The sequence below is a fragment of the Carassius gibelio genome, chromosome B12 (assembly GCF_023724105.1).
Source record: "Carassius gibelio isolate Cgi1373 ecotype wild population from Czech Republic chromosome B12, carGib1.2-hapl.c, whole genome shotgun sequence".
Taxonomy (NCBI): domain Eukaryota; kingdom Metazoa; phylum Chordata; class Actinopteri; order Cypriniformes; family Cyprinidae; genus Carassius; species Carassius gibelio.
Window position 1 is genome coordinate 22,898,044 of NC_068407.1, and position 27,054 is coordinate 22,925,097.

General features: G+C 40.2%; 1 protein-coding gene across 2 annotated transcripts in view; it reads right to left on the reverse strand.

The window, feature by feature from the left end:
• The window catches only part of lrp2b (low density lipoprotein receptor-related protein 2b), a 105,373-nt gene that overhangs the window by 38,715 nt on the left and 39,604 nt on the right, over positions 1–27,054 (reverse strand). Inside the window, exons 23-46 of one of the 2 annotated variants that reach the window (XM_052570463.1) lie at positions 26,821–26,943; positions 10,870–10,986; positions 10,146–10,523; positions 9,793–10,041; positions 9,372–9,580; positions 8,279–8,463; positions 7,394–7,622; positions 7,097–7,274; positions 6,883–7,011; positions 6,617–6,783; positions 5,946–6,089; positions 5,678–5,787; positions 5,391–5,568; positions 5,080–5,293; positions 4,531–4,767; positions 4,179–4,367; positions 3,167–4,087; positions 2,908–3,073; positions 2,212–2,370; positions 1,828–2,117; positions 1,092–1,295; positions 729–971; positions 269–391; positions 4–123 (exon numbers count right to left, since the gene is read on the reverse strand). In XM_052570463.1, coding sequence (XP_052426423.1) covers positions 4–123; positions 269–391; positions 729–971; positions 1,092–1,295; positions 1,828–2,117; positions 2,212–2,370; positions 2,908–3,073; positions 3,167–4,087; positions 4,179–4,367; positions 4,531–4,767; positions 5,080–5,293; positions 5,391–5,568; positions 5,678–5,787; positions 5,946–6,089; positions 6,617–6,783; positions 6,883–7,011; positions 7,097–7,274; positions 7,394–7,622; positions 8,279–8,463; positions 9,372–9,580; positions 9,793–10,041; positions 10,146–10,523; positions 10,870–10,986; positions 26,821–26,943 — 5,262 coding nt within the window. Of the gene's footprint in view, positions 1–3; positions 124–268; positions 395–728; positions 972–1,091; positions 1,296–1,827; positions 2,118–2,211; positions 2,371–2,907; positions 3,074–3,166; positions 4,088–4,178; positions 4,368–4,530; positions 4,768–5,079; positions 5,294–5,390; positions 5,569–5,677; positions 5,788–5,945; positions 6,090–6,616; positions 6,784–6,882; positions 7,012–7,096; positions 7,275–7,393; positions 7,623–8,278; positions 8,464–9,371; positions 9,581–9,792; positions 10,042–10,145; positions 10,524–10,869; positions 10,987–26,820; positions 26,944–27,054 lie in introns of both variants that reach the window. The other variant, XM_052570462.1, reaches the window with a different exon arrangement.

Sequence of the window (27,054 nt, forward strand, 5' to 3'; positions counted from 1 at the left end):
TACCACAGGTGGGTGGCTCATCTGTGCTGTCCAAACAATCTGCGATGCGATCACACACCCATGACTGAGGAATACACTTCCCATTATCACAGCGGAACTCATCTGCTGAGCAAGTCCGGACAGCTGTTAACAAAAAGCAGTATAGGAATGACTTTAAGGACATGCACAAGTATTTTTTTTTTTTTCATATATTCACTCAAAACTGAAATGTCTATCGTCATGAAGGACATCTGCAGAAAACGATGAAAGCTGAGACCTTGAAACTTACCACAGAAGAGTGGATTTTCATCACTGTTGTCCCCACAGTTGTTAAAGCCATCACACAGGTTACTTGAAGAAATGCAGATGTTGGTGGTGTCACATTTTACTAAGCCTGGTGCACAGGTTCTGTCTGCTATTAAATCAAATAAATATGTTTTTTTTTCTCTGTTACAAGAAATTATACATTTCATCTTTATCACCCCAACCAAAGAGAATCTTGTCCAGAGCTTGTTTTAGATCAAATGAGAACAAAGGGAGAAAATTCAATTTTGTTGTTGGATGTTGATGTCAATCACACAGTGTTATTGATAACTGAACCTAAAACCACCGATTAATTAAAATCAAGCTGAAATAATTTGGTAAGACAAAATCACATACAGTTACTACAACTACAAATTAAATCTGAAAACCTAATTAAAAATATTAAGAAATAATGTAATAGTATTTAAATAAAATACTGCACTCACGACAGTTAACTTCATCCGTGGTGCCATTGTCTCGGCAGTCATTGATTCCATCACACACAAAAGCTGCACTGATGCAGCGTCCATTAGCACAGGTGAACTCTATGGTAGGGTTACAGGTTGGGAAGGGACAGCCATGCTCATCGCTGTTATCTCCACAGTCGTTTGTGTAGTCACACACATAGTACAGAGGCACACAACCTCCATTATCACAGGTGAATTCCGTGGGTGAGCAGGTGTGGAAAGCTGTAGAAGGCACATTAAGGTTTGCATTTTTTTTAAATGTAGGTATAAGAAAATGGCACAAAACTAAATAAAATTTTTTTTTGAAACATTTTAAATGTAACAACTGGGAAGGTTACTTACCACACACTCTCTCGAGCTCATCTAAGCCATCTATGCAGTCCTTGTAGCCATCACATTTCCAGTGCTGGGCCAAACAGCTTCCATCCAGACAGGTGAATTGATCTGCATGGCAACGATGCCCATTGTCAGGGATGCAGTCTTTCCCATTGTTGGCCAGATACCAGTTACCAGTGCTGGGACACTGACACTCTGGGCCAGTTGGACCTGAGATAAAGTGACACATGAAAGACATGAAAGATGTAATCTTCCCAAAAAGAGAGAGAGAGAAAAAAAAACTGTAAAAACTAACTTGGAATTTGCATACAGTGGGGTCCAAAAGTTCTAGAGCAAGAAATGTTTTTCCATTTTCCATTTCTTTTAAACAAAGTATATATTTATATCATTCATTTTATGATCAGCATTGAAATTTGACTAAAGAACTTAATTTAAAAATATAAAAATTCTTAATATTTTCTCTTGCTTTAATTAAAGTAACACTTAATCTGCATGTACTCCATATGTAAAACCACCCAGGAGTTCATGTTCTCCAGCATTACTTGAGAATGGTCAAAAGTGCTTTATTGGAAAAAGATCTGACTGTATGTACGAATAGTCAAAATATAAAGTATTTAATTGATAAGTGATGTAGTGCAGAATCTGTTACATTATTTATTTGTTTAAAATGTTTTAGTCTCAGACTTTTGGCGCCCACTGCATGTATATTCAACTTTTTCTTTAAAGTGCCATTTAGACCAACCCGGGACACAAACGTGGCTGCAGCCTCCATTGAACAGCTGACAGGGACTCGAGCAGCTCTCCTGCCTGCTGGCAGAGAAGACGTTAATGTCATTAGGTCTGTATTGAAGGTCGGTGGCCATAATAGTCAGACTAGAACCGTCGCCCTTGTTGGCGCGGTACACAATCCGTGTGTTCCAGTCAGTCCAGTAGATATCCTGCTGGAACACTGTCACAGAAAATGGGTACTGTGTCTGACTAAGAATGATCTCCCTGTTCTCTCCAGTCAAAGAGGCACGCTCAATCTTATCCCTGTGACAAAGAGAGTGAAACATTATATTTTACTGCAAACAACAAATATTCATCAAACAAAACTGATGTAAAAATGAGGTCAGTATGAACCCACAGTGTTGCATCAGCCCAATACAGCAATCGTTCATCATAATCCAAAGATAGAGCGTTAGGCTGAGAGAGGCTTGTGTTTACAATAGGGATCCGGAAGTTTCCACCAAAGGTGGCTCTTTCAATTTTAGCAGGGGATCCCCAGTCAGTCCAGTACAGGTATCTGAGCAAACAAAATCAGTTTTCGGAGAGTAACTCTTGTAAATATATTAACCAAATTTTAACACTTTTAACCCATGTAATTCTAAAGCCCTTTAAATTAAATTATTGTGTGGAGAGATGCAGTGTTTGAATGTAACACCCAGCTGTTTAGCAACAAACAGCTAAAAAAAAAACCTGAACATCACAGAACATTTCACGTTGTATGCAATTTATATGATTCATGTCAGTGTTAGAGGTAAAAACTAAATGTCAAACAGTGACAGAAAATGCACCAAGATGAAAAAGAGTTATTCTTTTATTTTTACTGTTATGGTCCTAAAAGTTAATTCAGGAAAAACTGGATGGTTCAGTCAGAAAAACAAATCATCACTAAATTTGCAATTGGATAATCACAGAAAGCCATATTGTGATTTCAATTTATCTTCAGTTAACACTGCATCCCTAATGGACAGAGTTAAATATGAAAAAACCCAACAGATAACCCATATTTGGTTTACCCAGGGTTTAGTTGAGAATTTTAAGTATGAACTTTTCTTACCCATAGCAGGGATCCACTACAATGGCTCTGGGGCGGTCAGCATGTGCAATGAAGGAACGGTTTTGGCCATCTATTGCCATAGACTGCACACTTCTATTGTAATAATCTGTGAAATAAAGACGCTTGTGGATCCAGTCATAGGCCAGACCTTCAGGATCATCCAGATCTAACAGATGAAATGAAAGCAGAGAACACTTTAACATTGTTACTGGATGGTTTCAGCTTACTCATTCTGATAATATTAAAGCTTTAGCTCTACCGCTGGCTATGGTGATCGGTGGGCTAGTGCTGCTGGTGGTTAGAATGTATCCTATTTTACTCCTGCCTAAACCCACATACTGGGTAAAAAACACTCTCTTGTCCTTGAAGTCAAACTCAGTGGCTAAAACGCCATAGCCCAGGGTAAAGGTGGGAAATGGAGTGCTGTGGTCTTCTGGGTCTAGCCTCATGCTGTTCATGGTGTAATCAGTGGTGAAGATCAGGAACTCATCCAGGCCAAAGCCACATGAGACTCCATTGCTGAGCAGAGAACCATGGGCACAGGCACATTTTGGCTGTTGCTGCTCAGGCATTGCAAAACAAAACTGTTGACAGCGCCCATTGTCCTCTTGGCATGGGTTAAAACCGACCAGGTTGGCAGAAGTGGGCTGAACATGGGAGTCAAACACTCCAATGTCTGTCAGATCCTCTATACCGTCTCGGATCACCTCTGGCATGTCTGTATTCCCAGGACTCTTACTGGCTTGGAACAGTTTGCCCAGTTTGCGATCCACCCACAGCATGTACTCGCCAAAAATAGCGACACTGTATGGCGCGGGGTATCGACTACCGTAGCGTACAATCTGCCGCTGTGAACCATCGGATGCCATCCGGGAAATCATATCCAGTGTGTCATCAACCCAGTACAAGAGGTCATTGGTGTAATCAACTGTTAACCCTCGGGGGGATGACAGGCTCTCAGAGGCAAGAACTGTCCGATTGGTCCCATCCAAAAGAGCACTCTCAATCTTGGGTGTCTGGCCAGCATCAGTCCAGAAGAGGAGACGCAATTTAGGGCTGACAGCAAGATCTAGGGGACGATCCACTGAACTCTTCAGCAGGATAAGTTGAATGCTTGTGTTCAGACGTAACACCTCAAGGTATGTTTGAGAGGTATATGCATTAGTGAAGTACAAGTTTCCTGACATAAAAAAGAAAATAATCAGTCTGATATATAAACACATACGACCAACTTTCACAGTATACATGGTGTCACTTTCACATTAATTTACCTGCGATCCAATCTACTGCCAAGCCCTGAATCCTTCCAGTGCCTAACTGACTGATGACAGTAGAATAGCGTGAGCCATCTGTTTTTGTCCTGTAAATGCCTCTGTAGGATGAGTAGGTGCTGTTATCAGTCCAGTACAGGAATCCAGAGGCAATGTGCATGTCCAGCTTGCTGAGAACTGAGTAAGTATCTACAGAATACAAGCAGATTGTTTTTTGTATAAAATGTTACATCATATAATAAAATAGATTTTTCTTTAAAAAATGTAATCATTTGAAAAATATTAAATTAAATGAATTCACTACCTCTCTAACAGAGATCAAACTGTTTAGCATACTGTAATCACTACTTACTTGCTCCCACAGGAACCATGGCCTCAGAGTGGTCAGAGCTGTTAATGTGGAATCCTCTAATAAATTTGAAAGATGACACTATTGCGTAAGAGTCATACTGTTCACAGTGAGACCCATCCTGAGATGGGATAAAACCTGTGGTGCAGGCACATGTCTTTTGTCCATCAGGTTTTGGCAGACACAGGTGGGGACAGCCTCCATTGTCCATACTGCAAGCATTGGTAGTGCCAGCAGAGTCTGGATTTAAATAAATGATTGTAAACAGAACATAAGTAACATTTAACAAAAGTTAAAATCCAGAGGATTACACTTTCAGTCTTAAATTGTGCCTGATGAAATGTATTATTAAGATTACTTACTAATATTTCAGAATGGTCAGTATTTTGTAATGACCGCTAAACTGAATATTTAGCCACTGGCAACATACCAGTGCTACTATCTTGATTCATTCCACTTTTCAAGTTAGCAGTGTTCATAGGTGACATCTTGCAACTCCTGTAAAATTATCATTTATTTAAAGTAAATTTCAAATTGTAATGCTTCACTTACTGTCTCTGGTATTCATTTTCAGTGCCCGCACCCCTGCCATGCTACTCCTCATCACCACCATGTCTGCACCTGTGTTCTTGTCCACTCTTTCAATAACCTCATAGTCAAGATCAGTGTAGTAAAGGTAGTTTTGGTACACAGTGATGCCCCAGGGGTGAGACAGGCCACTCACGATGGTCACCCTGCTCACACCATCCATCGTTCCAGATTCAATCTGCCAATCACAGAGAAGTTAAAAGCCAGGAAAATAGAACAAGTGCATAATTACTTGTTTCCACATGTAGGTTTATGAACAAGTGTATGCTTCTCACCATCCCAGATTGAGGGACACCCCAGTAGATTTTCCTGGCCTCTATGTCTGCAGCAATAAACTCAACACTGCCCAGGTTGCCAGTGTAGAGGTTTCTGAGGTTTCCACCATCCATGTCTGCACTTGCCACCTTTGGTGGAACTCCACTATCTGAACCTCTATCGGTCCAGAATAGTGTCCTGTATGGTGAGTGCATGAAGACAGTACATTAATAACTTAATAACTTATACTTAATAACAAATTAGTGCAGGGCAAATATACAGTAAACTAGTCACAAAATGTGTTTACCCTCTGGCTGGATCAAGAGCTATTCCTATTGGCTCTCCAGCTCCCTCTGGTTTCCCTGTGTTTGTGATGATTGTATTCCTGTAATGTTGAGATCCCTCAACCCTAATGACCTTTTGGGGGAAGACGAGCGAAAATAAAAAAATAACAACAACAATAAAAAAACAACAATAAATAAATAATTAGAAATAACTTAATTTGATAATATATATGATGATACTGTATATCATATATGATAAAGTGTGTTAATGTGTGAAAAAATATTGTTCACCTCAATGGCCTTAACAGTGGGATTAGTGTAGTACATGATTCGTGTTATCCAATCAAAAGCAAGACCTGAGGGAAAACCAATGACAGCAGCTGGTGCAAACTGAGTTCGATTGGCCCCATCTGTCTTACTTCTATAAATTGAGCCCTGGTGAAAAAATAAAAAAAATTAAAATCAACATTTTCATGATTTCTGATTGGCTCTGTCTCCTCTACACCAGTAAGTTGGTGTGTGGTGGGCACTCCAGGTGGATGCTGCACACTGGTGGTGGATGAGGAGATAACCCCTGACAATGTAAAGTGCTTTGAGTGCCTAGCAAACTGCTATATAAATGTAAGGAATTGTTATTATTATTATTAATATTATTATATTTATTATTATTATAAACAGTGCTATTTGGTTCAATCTTTGTGTTTTATATATATATATATATATATATATATATATATATAATTTTTTTTTTTTTACTTTTATAAAGATTTCTTTTTTGAAATGTTCATTTTCACAATCTTTCAGTATTATTTTGCTTTGCTGATTTGAATCAGAATCAGAATGAGCTTTATTGGCAAGCTATTTCAAAATATTGTGTAATAGTAAAAAATACTGTCAAATTATGAGTAATTTCATAGGTTAATTTTAAAACAGTGCTCTAAGAAATTGTCTGATTAACTTACAGTGCCTTGCACCCAGTAGACAAACTGCTCTTGATCATCAAAATCAATATCTCGGCCTTGTGTGATGCCTGAAATTGGTGCCATGGCATTGTTGGATGTGTCATTGGGGTTGAGAGGAATTCCCATAATTACAGTATCTCTGGCGACCATCAAGAATGGTGTATCATCTAGGAAAAACAACTATTACAGCATCATCAAGTCAAGTGAAAGGCCAGTTAGATCTCAACACCTCAATTGGCACATGCTCATTTTGCCAAGACTCTGACCTTTAGTACAAGTATGACCATCGCTGGCAAGGGTCCAGCCAGACTGGCAGTCACACCTGTAGTATCGTGGTCTTAAGGTTGATAGCAGACACAGCTGACTGCATGTATGGTTCTCACAGGGGTTAAGTCCTGTATGTGATCCAACAGACAGCTGTCAGTCAGCTAAAAAAAAAAAAGACACTCCTTTCATTAATAACCTGCGTGAAAGCCTAACCTAAAGGCTGCTTGACAGGGTGATCCATGGTGATACCCATGCACTGGTACACACTGGTCAGAAGGGTGGTGATGTTTCCTCCATGAAATTTGTTAGTCTTCATGATTTGGCTTGTGTAGCGGTCACTCCAGTATATGTTGTCTTCGAAGATGGTTATGCCATGGGGTTGCTGAAGAACCTGCAGACACGGACGGTAGGAAGTGATGAGTAAAAACTGCAACATTAGATAAACCATACTGTGACATATATTTCATGTAAAATATAGATGGATTTTAACCAGGGACTTTAAATAGTTACCATGTCACTTGCAAAGACTTGATGCCTGTTTTTGCCATCGTAGTCACAGTAGTCAATATATTTCAGGTAGGCGTCAACAAAGTATAGTCTTCTAGTTGTGTAATCCAGTGTAAGTCCGTTGGGCCAGTATACCTTGTTAGTCACAATTGCTCTTCTTGCAGATCCATCCATACTAGCCTGTTCTATTCTTGGGTTCTGACCCCAGTCTGACCAAAACATTACATTGGTGCTGGGAAGAAAACAGGAGGAATTATAATTGTATGATACAAGACCTTAAAACCCATAGTTGATCAATGTAATCAATAATTAACCCACATCATTTTTTTTTATTCATCCTCATGTTATTCCAAACCCAAAATACTTTCCTTCATCTTCTTAACACAAAACATGAATATATACATACATAAATGATTAAAACCTGAAATATTTCAGTCCCCACAATGAAAACTTTGACGTAAGAAGTTCACGAAGAGATTGTAAAAGTAATCCATATGAATTGAGTGGTTTAATCAAGTCTGAAGAGATGTGATCACTTGATATAATGAACAGATTTAATTTACTTACATAAACATCCTCATACATGCATAGATTGTATAAAATATGATCAACGGATGCGCAGATGTACTTGCTTGACACACAAGAACCAATGACTTACACGAGAACTGATAAGGTTTGTTCTTGTGCATCATTCAGTTGAGTTTGATTGAGCTTATGTTTACCATATTAAATGCCATTTCTGTTAAACAAAAGTGAATGAACAAAAGTCTTATGGATTTAAAATGACATGAGGGTAAATAATGACAATAATGGGAGATGAGTGAACTAATCCTACAACTGCATTCTCTCAAAACAGAAACAAACCAGTAAATATGTTAATATGCATACTAGTCGCGGGGGTCTAGAGCCAGTCCGCGAGGGCTGGTAACATTCTTGGTAATCAAAACCTTCCGGAATCGGCCGTCCAGAGTAGATACTTCAATGTTTTCCATGATGTAGTCGGTCCAGTAAATGTTTCTACCCACCCAATCCACTGCTATGCTTTCAGGTACCATCAGGCCTGAAGAGAACACCTAACATACCAGCATCATCAAATTAGTTAATCCCAAACTGTAGATGATGAAAATATAAGTAATATATGCATGACTTGAAATGCATAAGCCATTTTAAAGGGTTAGTTCTCCCAATTTGCAAAATTATGTCATTAATAACTTACCCCCATGTTGTTCCAAACCAGTAAGACATTTTTGGAACACAGTTTAAGATATTTTAGATTTAGTCTGAGAGCTCTTAGTCCCTCCATTGAAGCTGTGTGTACAGTATACTGTCCATGTCCAGAAAGGTAAGAAAAACATCATAAAAGTATTCCATGGCATGTGACATCAGAGGGTCAGTTAGAATTTTGAACAGCAGTTCAGTCAGTGTACTGTTTGAGTACATGAATTCCTCCGGGATATTGGTTTGTTTTAACTCCGAGGGAGTGTCAGCCACATTAAACAAGTTAACAGCTTAAGTCATTTGTGGATTAATGCGTATTGGAGACGCAAACCGTTTAAAACGATTCAGTTAGATTTGGTGAACTGGTTAAAAAAGATCTGGTTACATCGAATGATTAGTTCGCGAACTGGATATGACAAACTGCTTTGTTTTGAACTGTCTTACAACACTGAAGAGAAGACAATGCTGAATAAAGTTGTAGTTTTTGCTATTTTTGGACTGACCCTTTGATGTCACATGGACTACTTTGATGATTTTTTTCTTACCTTTCTGGACATGGACAGTATACTGTACACACAGCTTCAATGGAGGGACTGTAAGCTCTCGGACTAAATCTAAAATATCTTAAACTGTGTTCCGAAGATAAATGGAGGTCTTACTGGTTTGGAAGGACATGAGGGTGAGTTATTAATGACATAGTTTTCATTTTTGGGTGAACTATCCCTTTAAGACAACTAGACCTTAATTTCTTCTTAATAGTTACCTGTTTTTTGTCTGTGCCATTCTGGAAAGAACTATAGATCATTTTCTCAGATGAATCACCCCAGTACACTCGTTTATTGATATTATCAAAGTCTACAGCGACAATGCTTGTGCCACTGACAACAGGAACAATAAGTGGTGGCCTGAAGAAGATGCGGTTAGCGCTGATCTGGCTGCGTCTGGCCACCAGAAGTAAAGCATCAACTGGAGCTGTAGCAGATTACACATTTCATCACAGATTTCAGGTTTTACTATCATTGTAATACTTATAATACTTATTACTTTAAATATTGGATTTTGTGTTAGTTGGAAGCATTAATCCATTGGCCATTTAACTATAAATGCAATTCAGCAACAACATATTATACTTCATAGTCTTGGGCAGTCATGTTTGATGTGTAAATGATGCAGATGATGCTTACATGTGACTCTGCATGTACGTCCATCAGGCTCCAGCTGGTAACCATCTTGGCAGTAGCATCGGAAGGAGCCACGCTCATTGTAGCAAGTTTGACTGCAGAATCCAGGGATCAAACACTCGTTTATGTCGTCGCAAGTTTTTGAGTCATTTAGCAGATGAAATCCTGGTTCACAGGTACACTGAGCTCCAAATGGTCCCTGAATACAACCATGACTGCAGCCTCCATTATTTACCTCACAGTCATCTTCATCTAATAAGGCAAACAGTGAGAAAGACACACACACACACACAGACACAAACAATTTGATTAGTTCATCAACATCAGTACTACTAGTTTTCAACAGCAGTACTTACTGCAGAGCGGAGACTCGTCAGCTCCATTGGGGCAGTCTCTCTGGCCATCACACACCTGAGCCTCTGTGATGCACACCTGGTCTGTGGGACACAACCAGTGACCTGATGGGCAGCTGAATGGTGGAGTGGGACAGTTGGTTTCATCACTCATATCCCTGCAATCATTATCCTCATCACAAACCCAGCTCTGAGGCACACAGTTTCCATTAGCACACTGGAACTGGTAAGAACTGCAGGTTCGAGGTGGGCAGCCATTGTGCTCATCAGAGCCGTCCTCACAGTCTGGATGACCATCACATTCCCATGCTTTCGGAATGCAGAATCCATCAACCTGGCACTGGAACTCATTGTCATGGCACAGACCTGGCCCACGTGTGGCTGCATATAAAATACCAGTTATTAGTAATCATTAGTGTTATTTTAATGACACTAATTGTTAATTAATAATACAAAAATAGATTACAAACTAGACACACAGTTAGTAGCTTCTATCCATATAAAAATTATGAAACTTATGGCTATTGACTAAAAGTGCCTTCTATCAATTAAAATAAATATATAAAGACTAATTAACTTCCTGAAACATCATCCTAATCTGTTATTTCCCCCAAAAGTCACAATTAACTGCAAAAATAAATAAATAATAATAATAAAAAAAAAATTGAATTAAAAGCTGAAAAGAGGCAAAGAGCTGAAAGAGGACTTCTAAACTCTTATAACTTACGACAGCCACTCTCATCTGAGTGGTCCCTGCAGTCATAAACCCCATCACAGCGGTAACTCAGACTCACACACTGATCTCCACTGGCACATGCAAACTCATATATTGCACAGGAGTAATCTATCCATAAACACACAACCATGTCATCCATAGTAAATAAAGTCATCATAAAACAGAAGTTTAGCAATGGATCTTGGATTCATGTTGTGATGTACAATCAAGTGTAACAAACTATTGACAAAAAATAAATAAAAAATAAAAAATAGGACCAGCACTTGGTTTTATGCAATGACTGTTGATTGGATTTTGAGATGTAGGCATTGCTCTCAAAAGTGAACACAGATGAAAATGAGCAAGGGCTGGGTTTAAACAGATTAAATAATTGGGGAAGTCCTGTGTACGTCAAGAGACATAATTCTGTCAGATAATTTGATTAAACAGACATTTTCAATAAATCAGATATTCTGATAATAAGGTGAAACTTTTCTTTTAATGAAACATATGCACACATGAATTAGTCACAATAAAATCTACAACATATACAGGTGCTGGTCATATAATTAGAATATCATCAAAAAGTTGATTTATTACACTAATTCCATTCAAAAAGTGAAACTTGTATATTATATTCATTCATTAAACACATACTGATATATTTCAAATGTTTATTTCTTTAAATTTTGATGTTTATAACTGACAACTAAGGAAAATCCCAAATTCAGTATCTCAGAAAATTAGAATATTGTGAAAAGGTTCAATATTGAAGACACCTGGTGCCACACTCTAATCAGCTAATTAACTCAAAAGACCTGCAAAGCCTTAAAATGGTCTCTCAGTCTAGTTCTGTAGACTACACAATCATGGGGAAGACTGCTGACTTGACAGTTGTCCAAAAGACGACAATTGACACTACTTGCACAAGGAGGGCAAGACACAAAAGTTCATTGCAAAAGAGGCTGGCTGTTCACAGAGCTCTGTGTCAAAGCACATTAATAGAGAGGTGAAGGGAAGGAAAAGATGTGGTAGAAAAAAAAAAGTGTACAAGCAATATGGATAACTGCATACTGGAGAGGATTGTGAAACCAAACCCATTCAAAAATGTGGGGGAGATTCACAAAGAGTGGACTGCAGCTAGAGTCAGTAATTTAAGAACCACAACGCACAGATGTATGCAAGACATGGGTTTCAGCTGTCGCATTCCTTGTATAAAGCCACTCTTGAACAACAGACAGGATCAGAAGTGTCTTGCTTCAAAAAGGACTCAACTGCTGCTGAATGGTCCAAAGTTATGTTCTCTGATTAAAGTAAATTTTGCATTTCCTTTGGATATCAGGGTCCCAGAGTCTGAGGAAGAGAGGAGAGGCACACAATCCATGTTGCTTGAGGTCCAATGTAAAGTTTCCACAGTCAGTGTTGGTTTGCGGTGCCATGTCATCTGCTGGTGTTGCTCCACTGTGTTTTCTGAGGTCCAAGGTCAACACAGCCGTATACCAGGATGTTTTAGAGCACTTCATTCTTCCTGCTGCTGACCAACTTTATGGAGATGCAGTTTATTTTTCCAACAGGACTCGGCACCTGCTGTAACAGTAAATAATGGTGAGGAAGCAAGTGCAACTAATCGAATAAGAATTTATTGAGAGAGTCCAATGAACAGGGAAGAGTGGCAGGAACAACAGGTGTGTGTGGCGATGTCTGACGATGATCCAGGAAGTGGCGATGGCTGATGGTGATCCAGGAAGTGGCGATGACAAAAGACAGCAGGAGAGCGTGACAGAGGAACTGAGACGAGCAGTCCGTGGTGGCGAGGAGTGGATGGGATCCCAGAGGTGTGAGGATCCAACGAAGAGATGAAACAGAGAGGAACAGGAACAAGAAACCAGGCATGCGAACTGGAGACGTCAAACAACGCTCTGACAAACACAAGACGAAAGACAGGGCAATAAGTAGGGATCGGGTAATGAGTGGCAGCTGTGGCTGATGAACAATTAATGGAGACGCCCACATGAAACGATCAGTGCTAACCAACGACACACAAAAACCCCATCCACACGAGACTAGGGTTTACCAACCATGACAGTACCCTTCCCTCTAGGAACGCCTCCACTTTGACCAGTGGCGATCGGCCTTAGCCTTGGTGCGCGACTCTGGACAAAAGCGTGGGCAGAGGCGACCGCAACTTCAGATTCTAGACTAGGAAAAACTGGTGGCTGGTAACCTATGTTGCACTTAAATGGGGAGAGGCCTGTGGATGACACTGGTAGCGAGTTATGAGCATACTCAACCATGGAGAATTGTTGGCTCCAGGATGAAGGATTCCTGGAGACCAACCATCACAACGTTCTCTCCAAATCTTGGTTGGCCCGCTCGGACTGACCGCTGCTCTACGGATGATAACCCGAAAACAGACTAACCGTAGCTCCCAATAATTTAGAAAATTTCTTCGAAAATTTGGACACAAATTAGGATCCCCTGTCAGAAATCACGTCCATCGGGAGGCCATGTAACCAAAAAGACGTGATCAATTACAGGTACTGCTGTCTCCTTGGGTGAGGGTAATTTGGGCAAGGGAATGAAATGTGCCGCCTTCGAGAATCGGTCCACTACAGTCAAAATGACCATCATGCCATTAGAGGGCGGTCAAGTCAAGTCACCTTTATTTATATAGCGCTTTAAACAAAATACATTGTGTCAAAGCAACTGAACAACATTCATTAGGAAAACAGTGTGTCAATAATGCAAAATGATAGTTAAAGGCAGTTCACCATTGAATTCAGTGATGTCGTCTCTGTTCAGTTAAATAGTGTCTGTGCATTTATTTGCAATCAAGACAACGATATCGCTGTAGATGAAGTGACCCCAACTAAGCAAGCCAGAGGCGACAGCGGCAAGGAACCGAAACTCCATCGGTGACAGAATGGAGAAAAAAACCTTGGGAGAAACCAGGCTCAGTTGGGGGACCAGACGAAACCAGTAGTTAAATTCCAGGCTGCAGCAAAGTCAGATTGTGCAGAAGAATCATCTGTTTCCTGTGGTCTTGTCCTGGTGGTCCTCTGAGACAAGGTCTTTACAGGGGATCTGTATCTGGGGCTCTAGTTGTCCTGGTCTCCGCTGACTTTCAGGGCAGTAGAGGTCCTTTCTAGGTGCTGATCCACCATCTGGTCTGGATACGTACTGGATCAGGGCGACTGCAGCGACCCTCTGATACAGACTGGATCTGGAGGCTACGGTGACCTCGGAATAAGAGAGAAACAGACAAATATTAGCGTAGATGCCATTCTTCTAATGATGTAGCAAGTACATACAGTGTTATGGGAAGTGTTTCCAGTTCCGGTTTACCTAATTAATGCAGCCTAAAAATAATTTAACAGATTTGGATATTAAAAGCATATTAGTATGTTATGTGTAAGCCAGGTTAAAGAGATGGGTCTTTAATCTAAATTTAAACTGCAAGAGTGTGTCTGCCTCCCAAACAATGTTAGGTAGGAGTTTAGGTGCCAAATAGGAAAAGGATCTGCCGCCCGCAGTTGATTTTGTTATTCTAGGTACTATCAAATTGCCTGAGTTTTGAGAACGTAGCGTACGTACAGAATCAGGGTATTTTCTGTCCATTCCAAATCCGTTTTCAATTTAAAAACAGAAAACGGAAAGACTCAAGAGGATTCAAGTGAGAGAACATGAATTCAATAACGAGAAATAGAAAATGGCTCGTTTATTTGTTATTCCATTAAGTTTAACAAACTGAAAACAAGTTTTTGGCTTGATTTCTTATTTTGTCATTTGGGGTTTACAAATAGGTTTATGACTTCAATATTTCATATTTCATTCGAATATTTGCATCAGATGCTGCTGCGCACATAATCCGTGCTGCTGCGACTTGCAAGTCATTGTGACCCTTATCACATAGAGACGTCCTGCTGTAGTCGTTGCTGCTGCTGCTCTTGTTAAATTTCAGCCTCTGGATCTGATTCTGGATCATAAATATACGGCTGAATCTGACTGTTAGCCATGGTTTGTTTTGGATGATGTTTTTTTTCCACACGGTAATGTCACAGCTTCCAGACGCTGTCAACGCAAAAGCCTATTCGCGCTCGTGATTCTTTAGCTTCGCCCACGTCACGCCTCCTGGCGCTCGTGTTTTTCCGAGAAAAACGGTACTGACTATCTTTCTCTTATAAATATAAAAAAACTAAAGACTTTTTGGAGTTATGAAGGATAAAGTACTACTCTATAGGTACTCAAGATTAACAGGATATTGAGTGAAAACGAGCATTTCACCCCCCCTTTAAGATATTTTTTATTCACACTGGTTTATGCATTTAATGTTTGTCCATCTGAAACTTTTATTTTTCATGAGCTGTACATTTTAGGTTGTGATAAATCGGTGTTGATAAATCACGTGCACTGAATGTAAAGTGTTAATGTCAGGACTCTCAGTCCTCCTCCTGGATGGCCAGTGTCCTGCAAAGTTTAGCTACCCCAAATAAACACACCTAAGCTAAGCAAGGTCTTCAGGATCAGTAGCAATGTCCAAGCAAGTGTGTTGGAACAGTACTCTGCAGAACATGGTAGGGCTGGGCGATATGGCTTAAAAAAAAAATCTCCGATTTTTTCACACCAAACCCGATTTTCGATTTTAATCGATTTTTTTCTATTTAAAAACAAAGTACAACCGACAAAGAAATTGCTCAAAACAAATGTACTCTTTATTTTGTTCTGGTTTTCACTTATGCAGTTTAATCTGAATTTGCCCTTTGTGCATAAGTGTAACAGGAAACTGTCACACACCTGGACTCATTTAGTGTTTTTGCCCCAGTGACCCAGTTTCTGTCTTCCGTGTTTAGTTTGATTAGTTCCCAGGTGTGTCTATTATCTTCCTCATGTGTTCCATGTCCCTGTTAATTTAATGATTCCATCCACCTGTGTTTCCCCATTATCCTCTGTACATAAGCCTTGTCCTTTCAGTTCTGTTTTGTCGGGTCTACTTGTCATCAACTTGTTACCAACCTGTTACTTGCTCACTACTTGATACTCACGAGCTGTGCCTTCCTCTGTGATCCATGTTTGGATAACTCCTATGTTGGAAAATAAAACCTTATTTCGTTTATCCTCGGCTCCGTATTCCTTCAGGCAGCGTAAAACCGTGACAGAAGACCCGACCTAAAAGAAAGTAGAAAACTGCGTGTTTTCCCTCCGTTTTGTTTTTGTGTTTTCAAAGTCCTTTTGTTTCATAGTGTTGATGGATCCCCTCTCTAGCCCCGGATTCCTCCTCCTCATGCTGGAGCAGGAGGGACGCTCTCTCGAGGACCACACCAGACGGTTCCTTCTGTTAGCTAATGCCACCAGCTACCCGGACGACGCGCTCTGCGCCTTCTACAACGCCAGCCTGAACCCCAAGGGCAGAGCGTTGTCGTCCGAAGATGGTCCTCGGGAGGATTTCGCCGCATTCGTGGAGTGGACTCTGGCGAGAAATGGCTCACCTTTCACCGTCTGCCCGATAGAGGATCTTGCCAGTCCCACTCCCGACCCAGAGACCAGCCAGCCACCATCACGCCGCACGGAGCCAGAGCCCACCGCAGCCGCAGAGCCCGAGCCACCCACTGACAGGGAACAGGATCTCGAGAGCGCGACTGACCAGGTGTGTGAGCCGGCAACACCGTGCATCGTGGGAGTCCTCGTGGAGATCGAGGGCGTGGAGGAAAGCCCTGCCCACACTCCTGCGACTGAGGGTGAGCTGTATGCAGTCTCTGAAGATCGTATGGAGCAAGTTCTGGATCTGATGGACTGGTCTATGGAGGAAAGCCCTGTATCTTCTGTCTCTCCGCTGGTTCCGCCCAGCCCTAAGTTTTCTGTTTCTCCGCTGGTTCCGCCCAGCCCTGAGTTTTCTGTTTCTCCGCTGGTTCCGCCCAGTCCTGAATCTTCTGTGTCTCCGCTGGTTCCGCCCAGCCCTGAATCTTCTGTGTCTCTGCTGGTTTCCGCCCAGCCCTGAACCTTCTGTGTCTCCGCTGGTTCCGCCCAGCCCTGAACCTTCTGTGTCTCCGCTGGTTCCGCCCAGCCCTGAACCTTCTGTGTCTCCGCTGGTTCTGCCCAGCCCTGAACCTTCTGTGTCTCCTGTATTCCCTCCCACCTCCTCCCAAACCTGCTGGTCCCTCTACTCCACTTTCGCTGGTTCCGTCCAGTCCTGATCTTCCTGTCCTTCCTCCCATCCTTCCTCTCTGTCCTCCTCCTAGACCAGCCAGTTCCTCGCCATCCCTGCTGGTGCCAGTCAGTCCCGCAGCTCACCCTCAGTCCGCGCCATCGGGGCGGGACGGTTCGCCACTGGACTGCCACTCCGTCCTGGCTGGTCTCTGGTGGACCATCTGGCTCCTCCTGCTCCTGTCTCCTCCCTGGCTCCTCCCTCCGTCGTCTCCTCCCTGGCTCCTTCCTCCGTGGTCCCTGTCTGCTGGCCCCCTCCTGGGAGTCCGTCCTCCACCGGAACCTCCTCCCAAGTTACCACACACGCCTTCCTTGGTTGTTTTCTACGGTGCGAGGACGCACCTACAGGGAGGGGGGAGTACTGTCACACACCTGGACTCATTTAGTGTTTTTGCCCCAGTGACCCAGTTTCTGTCTTCCGTGTTTAGTTTGATTAGTTCCCAGGTGTGTCTATTATCTTCCTCATGTGTTCCATGTCCCTGTTAATTTAATGATTCCATCCACCTGTGTTTCCCCATTATCCTCTGTACATAAGCCTTGTCCTTTCAGTTCTGTTTTGTCGGGTCTACTTGTCATCAACTTGTTACTTGCTCACTACTTGATACTCACGAGCTGTGCCTTCCTCTGTGATCCATGTTTGGATAACTCCTATGTTGGAAAATAAAACCTTATTTTGTTTATCCTCGACTCCGTATTCCTTCAGGCAGCGTAAAACCGTGACAGAAACAAGCCTCAAAACATGCTTGTAAACGAGATGGCAGGCACTGCCATTGTAAACAGTGAAAATGTACAGTAGCTTATCAGTTTTCTAATAACTTACAGTGACACAATGCACCTTCAAAATAAATTAAAATATAAATAAAAATAAATTGTGTGTCCCTGTTTGATAAAACACTTTTGGTTAAATGTAACAAAAATGACAAAATTAGATCTATTACAAAAATACATACTTGTCACAGGGGTATTCATAAAGTGCTAACAAAACTTTAAACTCATTAGCATTACAGAAAGGTCTGATCTACGCAATGTTACAACAGTCATTGTTTTTTTTCTTTTTTTTTTTTCTTTTTACATTGACATTTGAGTTCATGATTTTAATGTTGTTGTTTTTTGTGGCACACTAAAGACTAATGACAGACTGTTGATCTTTGAATAATCTCATCTGGTCACCCTAACGCTAGTGAAGTATAACCACACTTTGGAACATTTTGCTCTCTCCGCCATCGTCACTCTTTATTATTAAGCGTGAGTTTTCATTCTGTTATTTGTGTGTGTGCGCCGCGCTCATTCTTGTTGTGTGTTTGTGACTGACAGACAGCCTCCGCGGCGCGAATGAGAGATGTCGCAGATCTCACAGACAAACTTCTTAATATCGCAAATTAGAAATGTTTGGTAAGATAAAATGTGCACGATAACATTATTAAGCAAATCTTTTCGCCATCGTCACTCTTTATTATTTAGCGGGAGTTTTCGTTCTGTTATTCGTGTGTGTGCGCCGCGCTCGTTCTTGTTGTGTGTGTGTGTGACTGACAGACAGCCTCCGCAGCGCGCATGACAGATTTCGCTAATCTCACAGATGACTTAATATGATCAATAGTATATTCCTGCACAACCGGAGGCTGCAGATTCAGGACCGCAGATCTGGGCCGCAGTTCTAGGACCCTAGTTTTTCCTGACAGCGCCACCTACCGTACTGGCCAATATAGCGATGGCTGCAGTTTCAGGAACGCAGTTCTAGTATCCTGTTGTAAACTGCGTTCCTGAAACTGCAGTCACGTTACTTTGTATATAGCATCAATATATTAATCTCAGTAGCATGTTTTTAAATGTAAGCTTCAAAATGCAGCAGAGTTAAATTACTAAGTGTGCTTTGAGTCACAATTTTAAATTTAAACATGAATTTACACAAAATATAAATGAAATATCAATTTTGTAAAATTGATGTATATCAATGTTAAAACAATTTTAAAAAATGAAGAACCTTAAAAGTCTTGAAATGTCTCTTGAATTATACAGTATATTGATTCACTTCCTTAAGGTGAATTAGCTCATTATCAGGTAAGTTAAAGTTGGAATCAGCATATGGAGTCACTAAATTACTGCCAATATTTTAAAAGTTGTTGAGAAGCAAGACAAGACACAAGAATGATTCAAGAATGTTTATTTATATACATATTATAGAGTCACACTGAAGGCATCAAGGGCTATTGGATCAAGAAGGAGAGTGATGGGGTGCTGCGCCAGATGACCTGGCCTCCACAGTCACTGGACCTGAACCCAATCCAGATGGTTTAGGGGTGAGCTGGACCGCAGACAGAAGGCAAAAGGGCCAACAAGTGCTAAGCATCTCTCGGGGAACTCCTTCAAGACTGTTGAAAGACGATTTCAGGTGACTACCTCATGAAGCTCATCAAGAGAATGCCAAGAGTGTGCAAAGCAGTAATCAAAGCAAAAGGTGGCTACTTTGAAAAACCTAGAATATGACATATTTTCAGTTGTTTCACACTTTTTTGTTATGTATATAATTCCATATATAATTCCACATGTGTTCATTCATAGTTTTGATGCCTTCAGTGTGAATCTACAATTTTCATAGTCATGAAAATAAAGAAAACTCTTTGAATGAGAAGGTGTGTCCAAACTCTTGGTCTGTACAGAATTTACATGTCATTTTTGTGACAACATCACAACAGCACCAAAGTGAACCCCTTTTCCATCAGTTGCTGCATGGATAGAATGGCTGTAGGCTTCAACTCTAGAGAAAGAGAGAGCGAGAGACAGAGAGAGATAAATAAGAAACATTTGTTTAACATATTCAACTGGAATATATATATATATATATATATATATATGAAAAGTGAAAGTCCTTGCAGCATGTGGTGCATCTCTTCAATTCGGGCAGGGATTTCCCTTTTTGATTGTTATATGTATCTTGGAAAAGTGAGAGTGTACTTGTTAGAATATTTTGAGATCATGAAAATATCCCTAGTGCCTTTTTTAATCATCTGTCCTACAATGAGCCTAATCGAATCCATAAAATCACTTCATATTGGCCATGCAGAACATGACAGAAACTAACACATGATAGCAATGTATAACTGTATGTGGAATAGACCTGCAGATTAGGCCAAATTGTAACAAACTATTAAAATTGCCAAATGCCTAATTTATCATTGCAAAATAATGCCAAAACAACAGGCTAACACATACTGCAACTAGGCAGTCAGTGAAGTTTAATTATGAAATATATTTTATACCTAAATATGGTAAAACAACGACTATTAAGCCAGTATTCACTCTAATACATTAAGCTGCAGGTAAATCTAACAAACCTTACATCAACCATGCTCTTGTCATCTGATAAGTTTAATTAATGTGCAGGCTAGATTCACTTATAATACTTCGTCATTAAAACACAATTATAATTTATGAAATCATAGCCACGAATTAACGTTGTAGTAATTAATAAAACTAGCTCACAAATTCTTAATTTGGTGGGAATTAATTATTAATTCATAGGTAGCAGTTCTCACTATGTAAACTTTGCACCGTTTAAACGTTATAAAATAAAACGTAATTAAATATCGATACTCACCGTCTGGTTGCTGTCCACGTCGTCCATCTTTAATTAGTGTTGATTCAGTACAGTAGGTGGCGCTGTTACAAAAATACTAGGGTCCTAAAGCTGCGGTCACAGAATTGCGGTCCTGTAACTGTAGCCTCCGGTTGTGCAGGAATACCCTTCTCAATATGATCGCACATTAGAAATGTTTGGTGAGATAAAATGTGCACGATAACATTATTAAGGAAAAATACATAGTGCATAATTTTTTTTCCCTCCAGTACCGAAAGCAGAACCGATAGCGTCAGATCTTACTGATACTACAGTCTTTCATACGGTCTTTAGCCCCGGGGCCAGTTTAATACCGGGTTTCGGTACCCATCCCTATTGTTTAAGATGCTGGAATAAATTTGTTGTGCTGCTACCTTTTGTAGCAACGGCTTTTAAACACACTTTGCAATGTGCCATTATTTGTTCTGTGTCTGACACTAAAAAAGGCAAACCAATTCCAAACAACGGATGAAACGGTGCCTTTCTTTTTAACGAGCTCTGCGCTGTTAACTGTCATGTTGTCTGTGTGCGGCTGTAAGGAAAGCAGGGGGAGGGCGAGCCCACTCTGAACTACGGAAGCCTAATGGGAGAGCCGGTGGTGGAAGTTAAAGAGAAAAACGATTTTCATTAAAAACAAATCGCCCTTAATATCAAATTCGAGTTAATCGATAAAATCGATTTATCACCCAGCCCTAGAACATGGTTCTCCCGGTTCAGGACTGGGTTTTAAATCTGTAAATGAATTTGTACAGTTGGGTTGTCTGCATGCAGAGGTGTACTTCAGTAAGTACAATGTAAACTGTAATCTATAAAGACAAAATCTTCAGATCAGCATTTAGGCCACTGCCTTGAGGTCTCCATCCATTGGTCAAAACAGACCTTGCACCCCACCACACTCTTGCTAGCTGTCAACATTAACTGCGGCTGGTGCCAAACAAAAGTTATTATGTGTCCCTTGTGCATTCACATACAATTTCGTTATGTTTGGGATGAAAACATCCACTCAATTAAACTGCTATAAAATGTATCAGATATTTTTTTTTTTTTTTTTCAATATTTTTTTTGCAAAAATCTATTAATCAACATCAGTCCTGATCAAAACTACCAAATGTAAAAAAAAAAAAAAAAAAAAAAAAAGCCAAGATTTTAACTCTTTAATTGTCAAGTTCATAAATGATGTCACTGATTTGGGGGGAAAAACTAACAAAATGACTTATTTTCAATATAAAAGTAATTGTGGCTGGATTTTTTTTATCACAGTCTTGAGCATGTCAAAGATTAGTAAAAAGATTGGCTTTGATGCATTTTTAGTTTTTGTGCAGCATTAGATTTATTTATTTTTTCCCCTAATTTATTGTTGGTGGCTGTTTTTGCCCCATTGACTTCCATTATAATGACACTTTTGATTGTAAAGCCATGACACATAATCATGCATTCTTGATTGTATATGGTTTTCCCTGTTGGGAAGAGGTAAAATGTGTTATTTTTACAGTTGATCACTAGGTGGGACCCTTTAGATAGGCCTCTAAAAAAAAGCTTAATTTCTGACTTGTATATGAAGCTATATGGAGTATAACAGCATACTATATTGTGTATGTGTGTAAGAGAGAGAGAGAGAGAGAGAGAGTGTGTGTGAGAGAGAACTTTGTGCACTTACCTTGATGTATCTGAAAAAATCCAAATATGCACCTCATGCTCTCAGAACTACATGGACAAAAACTAACAATACATCAAAGCCAATCTTGTTACTAATCTTTGACATGCCCAAGACTGTCATAAAAGTTAAAAAAAATATCCAGTCAACAATCACTTTTTATATTGAAAATATGTCATTTTGTGTGTGTGTGTGTGTGTTTTTTTTTTTTTTTTTTCAAATCAGTGACATCATTTATGAACTTGTTAATTAAAGAGTTAAAATCTTGGATATTTTTTTTTACATTTGGTAGTTTTGATCATGACTGAGGTTGATTAATAGATTTATGCAAAAAAAAAAAAAAATATCTGATACAATTTTACAGCAGTTTAATTTAGGGGGTGTTTTCATCCCGAACATAACGAAAGGGTAGTGAATTTGCCCACAGTGTACTGTTGAGTTTTTGAAACATTTCAAGCATTTTCCCAAAATATGTGTCAAAATAATATTTGCCACCAAAAATCATTCCATTAGCTGAAACAGAAAGTTGTGGACAAAATAAGACTCAACTTCTAGTGGACGAAAAGGTCCCCAACAACGCATAAGGGGTTTTATGTAACAGCAAGTCATTTGTGCAAGTACATTTGACTTGCAGTTTTCCAAAACATAATCATTTTTATTTGGCACCAGCTGCATTAGTTAATGTTGTTTTATATTATACAGTTATCATTGAGCTAAGGTATACCCCACTCCCACCCCATCTATCATTGAAGAACCTGTGTTACACAGATATGGCATATTCATGGTAGTACAATGTATTGATTTGTCATTTAAACTTACTTAAAAAGAAATCCTGTCTCCCCTTCTAGTGGACATTAAGTGTAAGACCTTCATTGCTCATTTAATGAAAGTCACTAGGATTTTTTTGAGAAGGAAAAAGTCTGAACATTACATCAACGAGTCAGGCGAGTCTGAAGATCTGAGCTGAATTTGGTGAAACATTAAAAGTTTTAGTCGATTTCCATTACTCTCATAATAAATAATAATAATTATGTTCAAATATATATTGGCTTTCTCGTGGCCAACAAAGAAGACTAAAATAGAAACATCATTCAATTTAGTATGTAATAAAACAAAAAATCAGAATTTATTTAATAAATGTAACTATATTAATTTCCACAATTAATTATTAATGTCACACACACACACCTAGTGCCTTTTGACTTAAAAGACAAGAGTGGTAAATGTTACAGACATATTATCATAGAACTGTTCAGTCTATTATTGATTTTTATTTCCACTTCACTTTTATCCAAGGAGACAGAACTATTTGCACTGTATTTATCAGTTGGACAATATTCATACAATACTATAACCTAGAAATAATGTAAAGGGGTGACTTGCAAGTCACAGCAGCACGAATTATGTGTCCAGCAACATCTGACTCAAATATTATGTTAATTAACAGTGAGCGGTGGTTTCAGACATTGCTCCTATAAGACTCTTATTCTGCCTGAAGGCAGAGCGATTCGACCAATCAGATGAAAGGAGCGTTTCAGCTTCGCCCACAAGTGCGAATGAAATATTGAAGCCATAAACCGTTTTTTAAACCCCAAACGACAAAGTGAGAAATCAAGTCAAAAACTCATTTTCCGTTTTTTTAACCTAGATGGAATAACGAATAAACGAGCCATTTTTCAATTTCTCATTATTTAATTAATGTTCTCTCACTTGTATCCTCTTGAGTCTTTCATTTTCAGTTTTTTAATTGAAAACGGATTTGGAATGGACGGAAGATACCCTGATTGTAGAGGATTATAATGCAAAAGGAGCTCATTCAAATGCTGAGGTGCAAAACCATTCAGGGCTTTATAAGTAATAAGCAATATTTTGAAATCTATACGATGTTTGGTAGGGAGCCAGTGCAGTGTTGACAGGACCGGGCTAATATGGTCATACTTCCTGGTTCTAGTAAGAACTCTTGCTGCTGCATTTTGGACTAGCTGTAGTTTGTTTACTAAGCGTGCAAAACATCCACCCAATAAAGCATTACAATAATCTAACCTTGAGGTCATAAATGCATGGATTAACATTTCTGCATTTGACATTGAGAGCATAGGCCATAATTTAGATATATTTTTGAGATGGAAAAATGCAGTTTTACAAATGCTAGAAACGTGGCTTTCTAAGGAAAGATTGCGGTCAAATAGAACACCTAGGTTCCTAACTGATGACGAAGAATTGACAGAGCAGCCATCAAGTCTTAGACAGTGTTCTAGGTTATTACAAGCAGAGTTTTTAGGTCCTATAATTAACACCTCTGTTTTTTAAGAATTTAGCAGTAAGAAATTACTCGTCATCCAGTTTTTTATATCGACTATGCATTCCATTAGTAACAATGAGATAACTACTTTCTCAGGTAAAATACACTCAGGAGTCACTGGGCATTTGGATGGATCAAAAATACGATAGAGAAAAGTCAAAACGACCAAAAAAAAAAAGTCCCCACTGAGCCTGCCTGGAGTTGAGTCTTTTGGAAGTTTTAATAAATTCTAAATTTTTATGATCGGTCCAGATGATGAAAGGCACCCCCGCTCCCTCAAACCAATGACGCCACTCCTCCAATGCTAACTTGACGGCCAATAATTCCCTGTTACCAATGTCATAATTACATTCGACAGGAGATACATGATGGAAAAAGAACGCGCAAGGATGCGTCTTGTCGTCTGAGGCAGCACGGTACTTTCAGGAGATCCCACCTGAAAGTAGCCTCAAGTTTATTACCGGGCTGACTCTTTTACCGGGCAGGAGAGTAGAAAATGTCCAGAGCCACCTCAAAACATACAAAGTCCTTGGGACCTCCCCCTCTCTCTCTTCTCCTGTGTCAGTTGAGCTCTACCCACCTGCATGGGCTTGTGATCAAGGATGGGACCGGCCATGTTCTCTCTGCTTGGGTTGCCACTCTCAGGGTTGCCGGGGAGACGTGTGGGACAGGCGTGCACCCCCAGTCGACCGATGCGAGCATCCACGCGGAGCGCCAAGTCGATAAGCCCATTGAGGCTGGGTGGCAACTCGAGTAGGTAGATCTCCTTCTGAACACGGTCGGCCAACCCATGCAGGAACATATCCCACTGCGTTCCCCACAAGGCCAAATTTACCGAAGTAAATCTCAAGAACAGGTAGGCCGGTAGTTCATTTCAGGGACAACTCGGGGAACAGACGGTGAGGGTGGCGCTGCGGCAGTGGTCAGCTGTTGGATCTGCTGGGTGAGCTCGGACACCTGTGTCACCAGCGCTTGGACAGCACGTCCAGTGTTGATGATGATCTCCTGCTGCTGATCTATACGGGTGTAGCTGTGGTGGATGAATTCGGATAGTGATGTGGAACTTGCTGCTTCCATGTTGGTCAGAGTGTTCTGTAACTGTAAATAATGGTGAGGAAGCAAATGCAAGTAACTGAATAATAATTTATTGAGAGAGTCCAATGAACAGGGAAGAGTGGCAGGAACAACAGGTGTGTGTGGCGATGTCGGACGGTGATCCAGGAAGTGGCGATGAGAAAACACATCAGGAGAGCGTGACACAGGAACTGAGACGAGCGGTCCGTGATGGTGAGGAGTGGATGGGGTCCCAGAGTTGTGAGGATCCAATGAAGAGATGAAACCGAGAAGAACAGGAACGAGAAACTAGGCATGCGAACGGGAGACTTCAAACAACACTATGACAAACACAAGACGAAAGACAGGGCAATAAGTGGCAGCTGTGGCTGATGAACAATTAACAGAGACGACCACATGAAACGATCAGTGCTGATGAGAGACACACAAAAACTACACCCACATAGTGCAAAACCGAGACTACGGTTCACCAACCGTGACACCTGCACACAGTGCCAAAGCTTCCAGTACCTGGTTTAAGGACCATGGTATCCCTGTTCTTAATTGACCAGCAAACTCACCTGACCTTAACCTCATAGAAAATCTATGGGGTATTGGGAAGAGGAAAATGCGATATGCCAGACCCAAGAATGCAGAAGAGCTGCTGAAGGCCACTATCAGAGCAACCTGGGCTCTCATAATACCTGAGCAGTGCCACAGACTGATCGACTCCATGCCACGCTGCATTGCTGCAGTAATTCAGGCAAAAGGAGTCTCAACTAAGTATTAAGTGCTGTGCATGATCATACTTTTCATTTTCATATTTTTTAGTTGGACAAGATTTCTAAAAATCTTTTCTTTGTATTGGTCTTAAGTTATATTCTATTTTTCTGAGATACTGAATTTGGCATTTTCCTTAGTTGTCAGTTGTAATCATCAAAATTAAATGAAATAAACATTTGAAATATATCAGTCTGTGTGTAATGAATGAATATAATATACAAGTTTCACTTTTTGAATGGATTGGTGAAATAAATCAACTTTCAATATTCTAATTATATGACCAGCACCTGTATTTAGAAAACAGATTTTTTTAAGTGTATACCAATATCTCAAATTCAAATTAAATCACTGCCTTACCACAGTCCTTTTCATCAGATCCATCTAAACAGTCCTGGTCTCCATCACAGACATAGGAGTTATATATACAACGGTGACCTGGACACAGGAAGAAGCCAGGCTGGCAGGTGGTGATAGTGGAATCTGGGATAGGACAGAGGAGAATGGGATTGGTCAAAATTAACTGTGTCATATTTGTGTACATGAACAGTTTTAGGGCTTCTGGCATTTTTTTTATTAACTTGTCTTTACCAA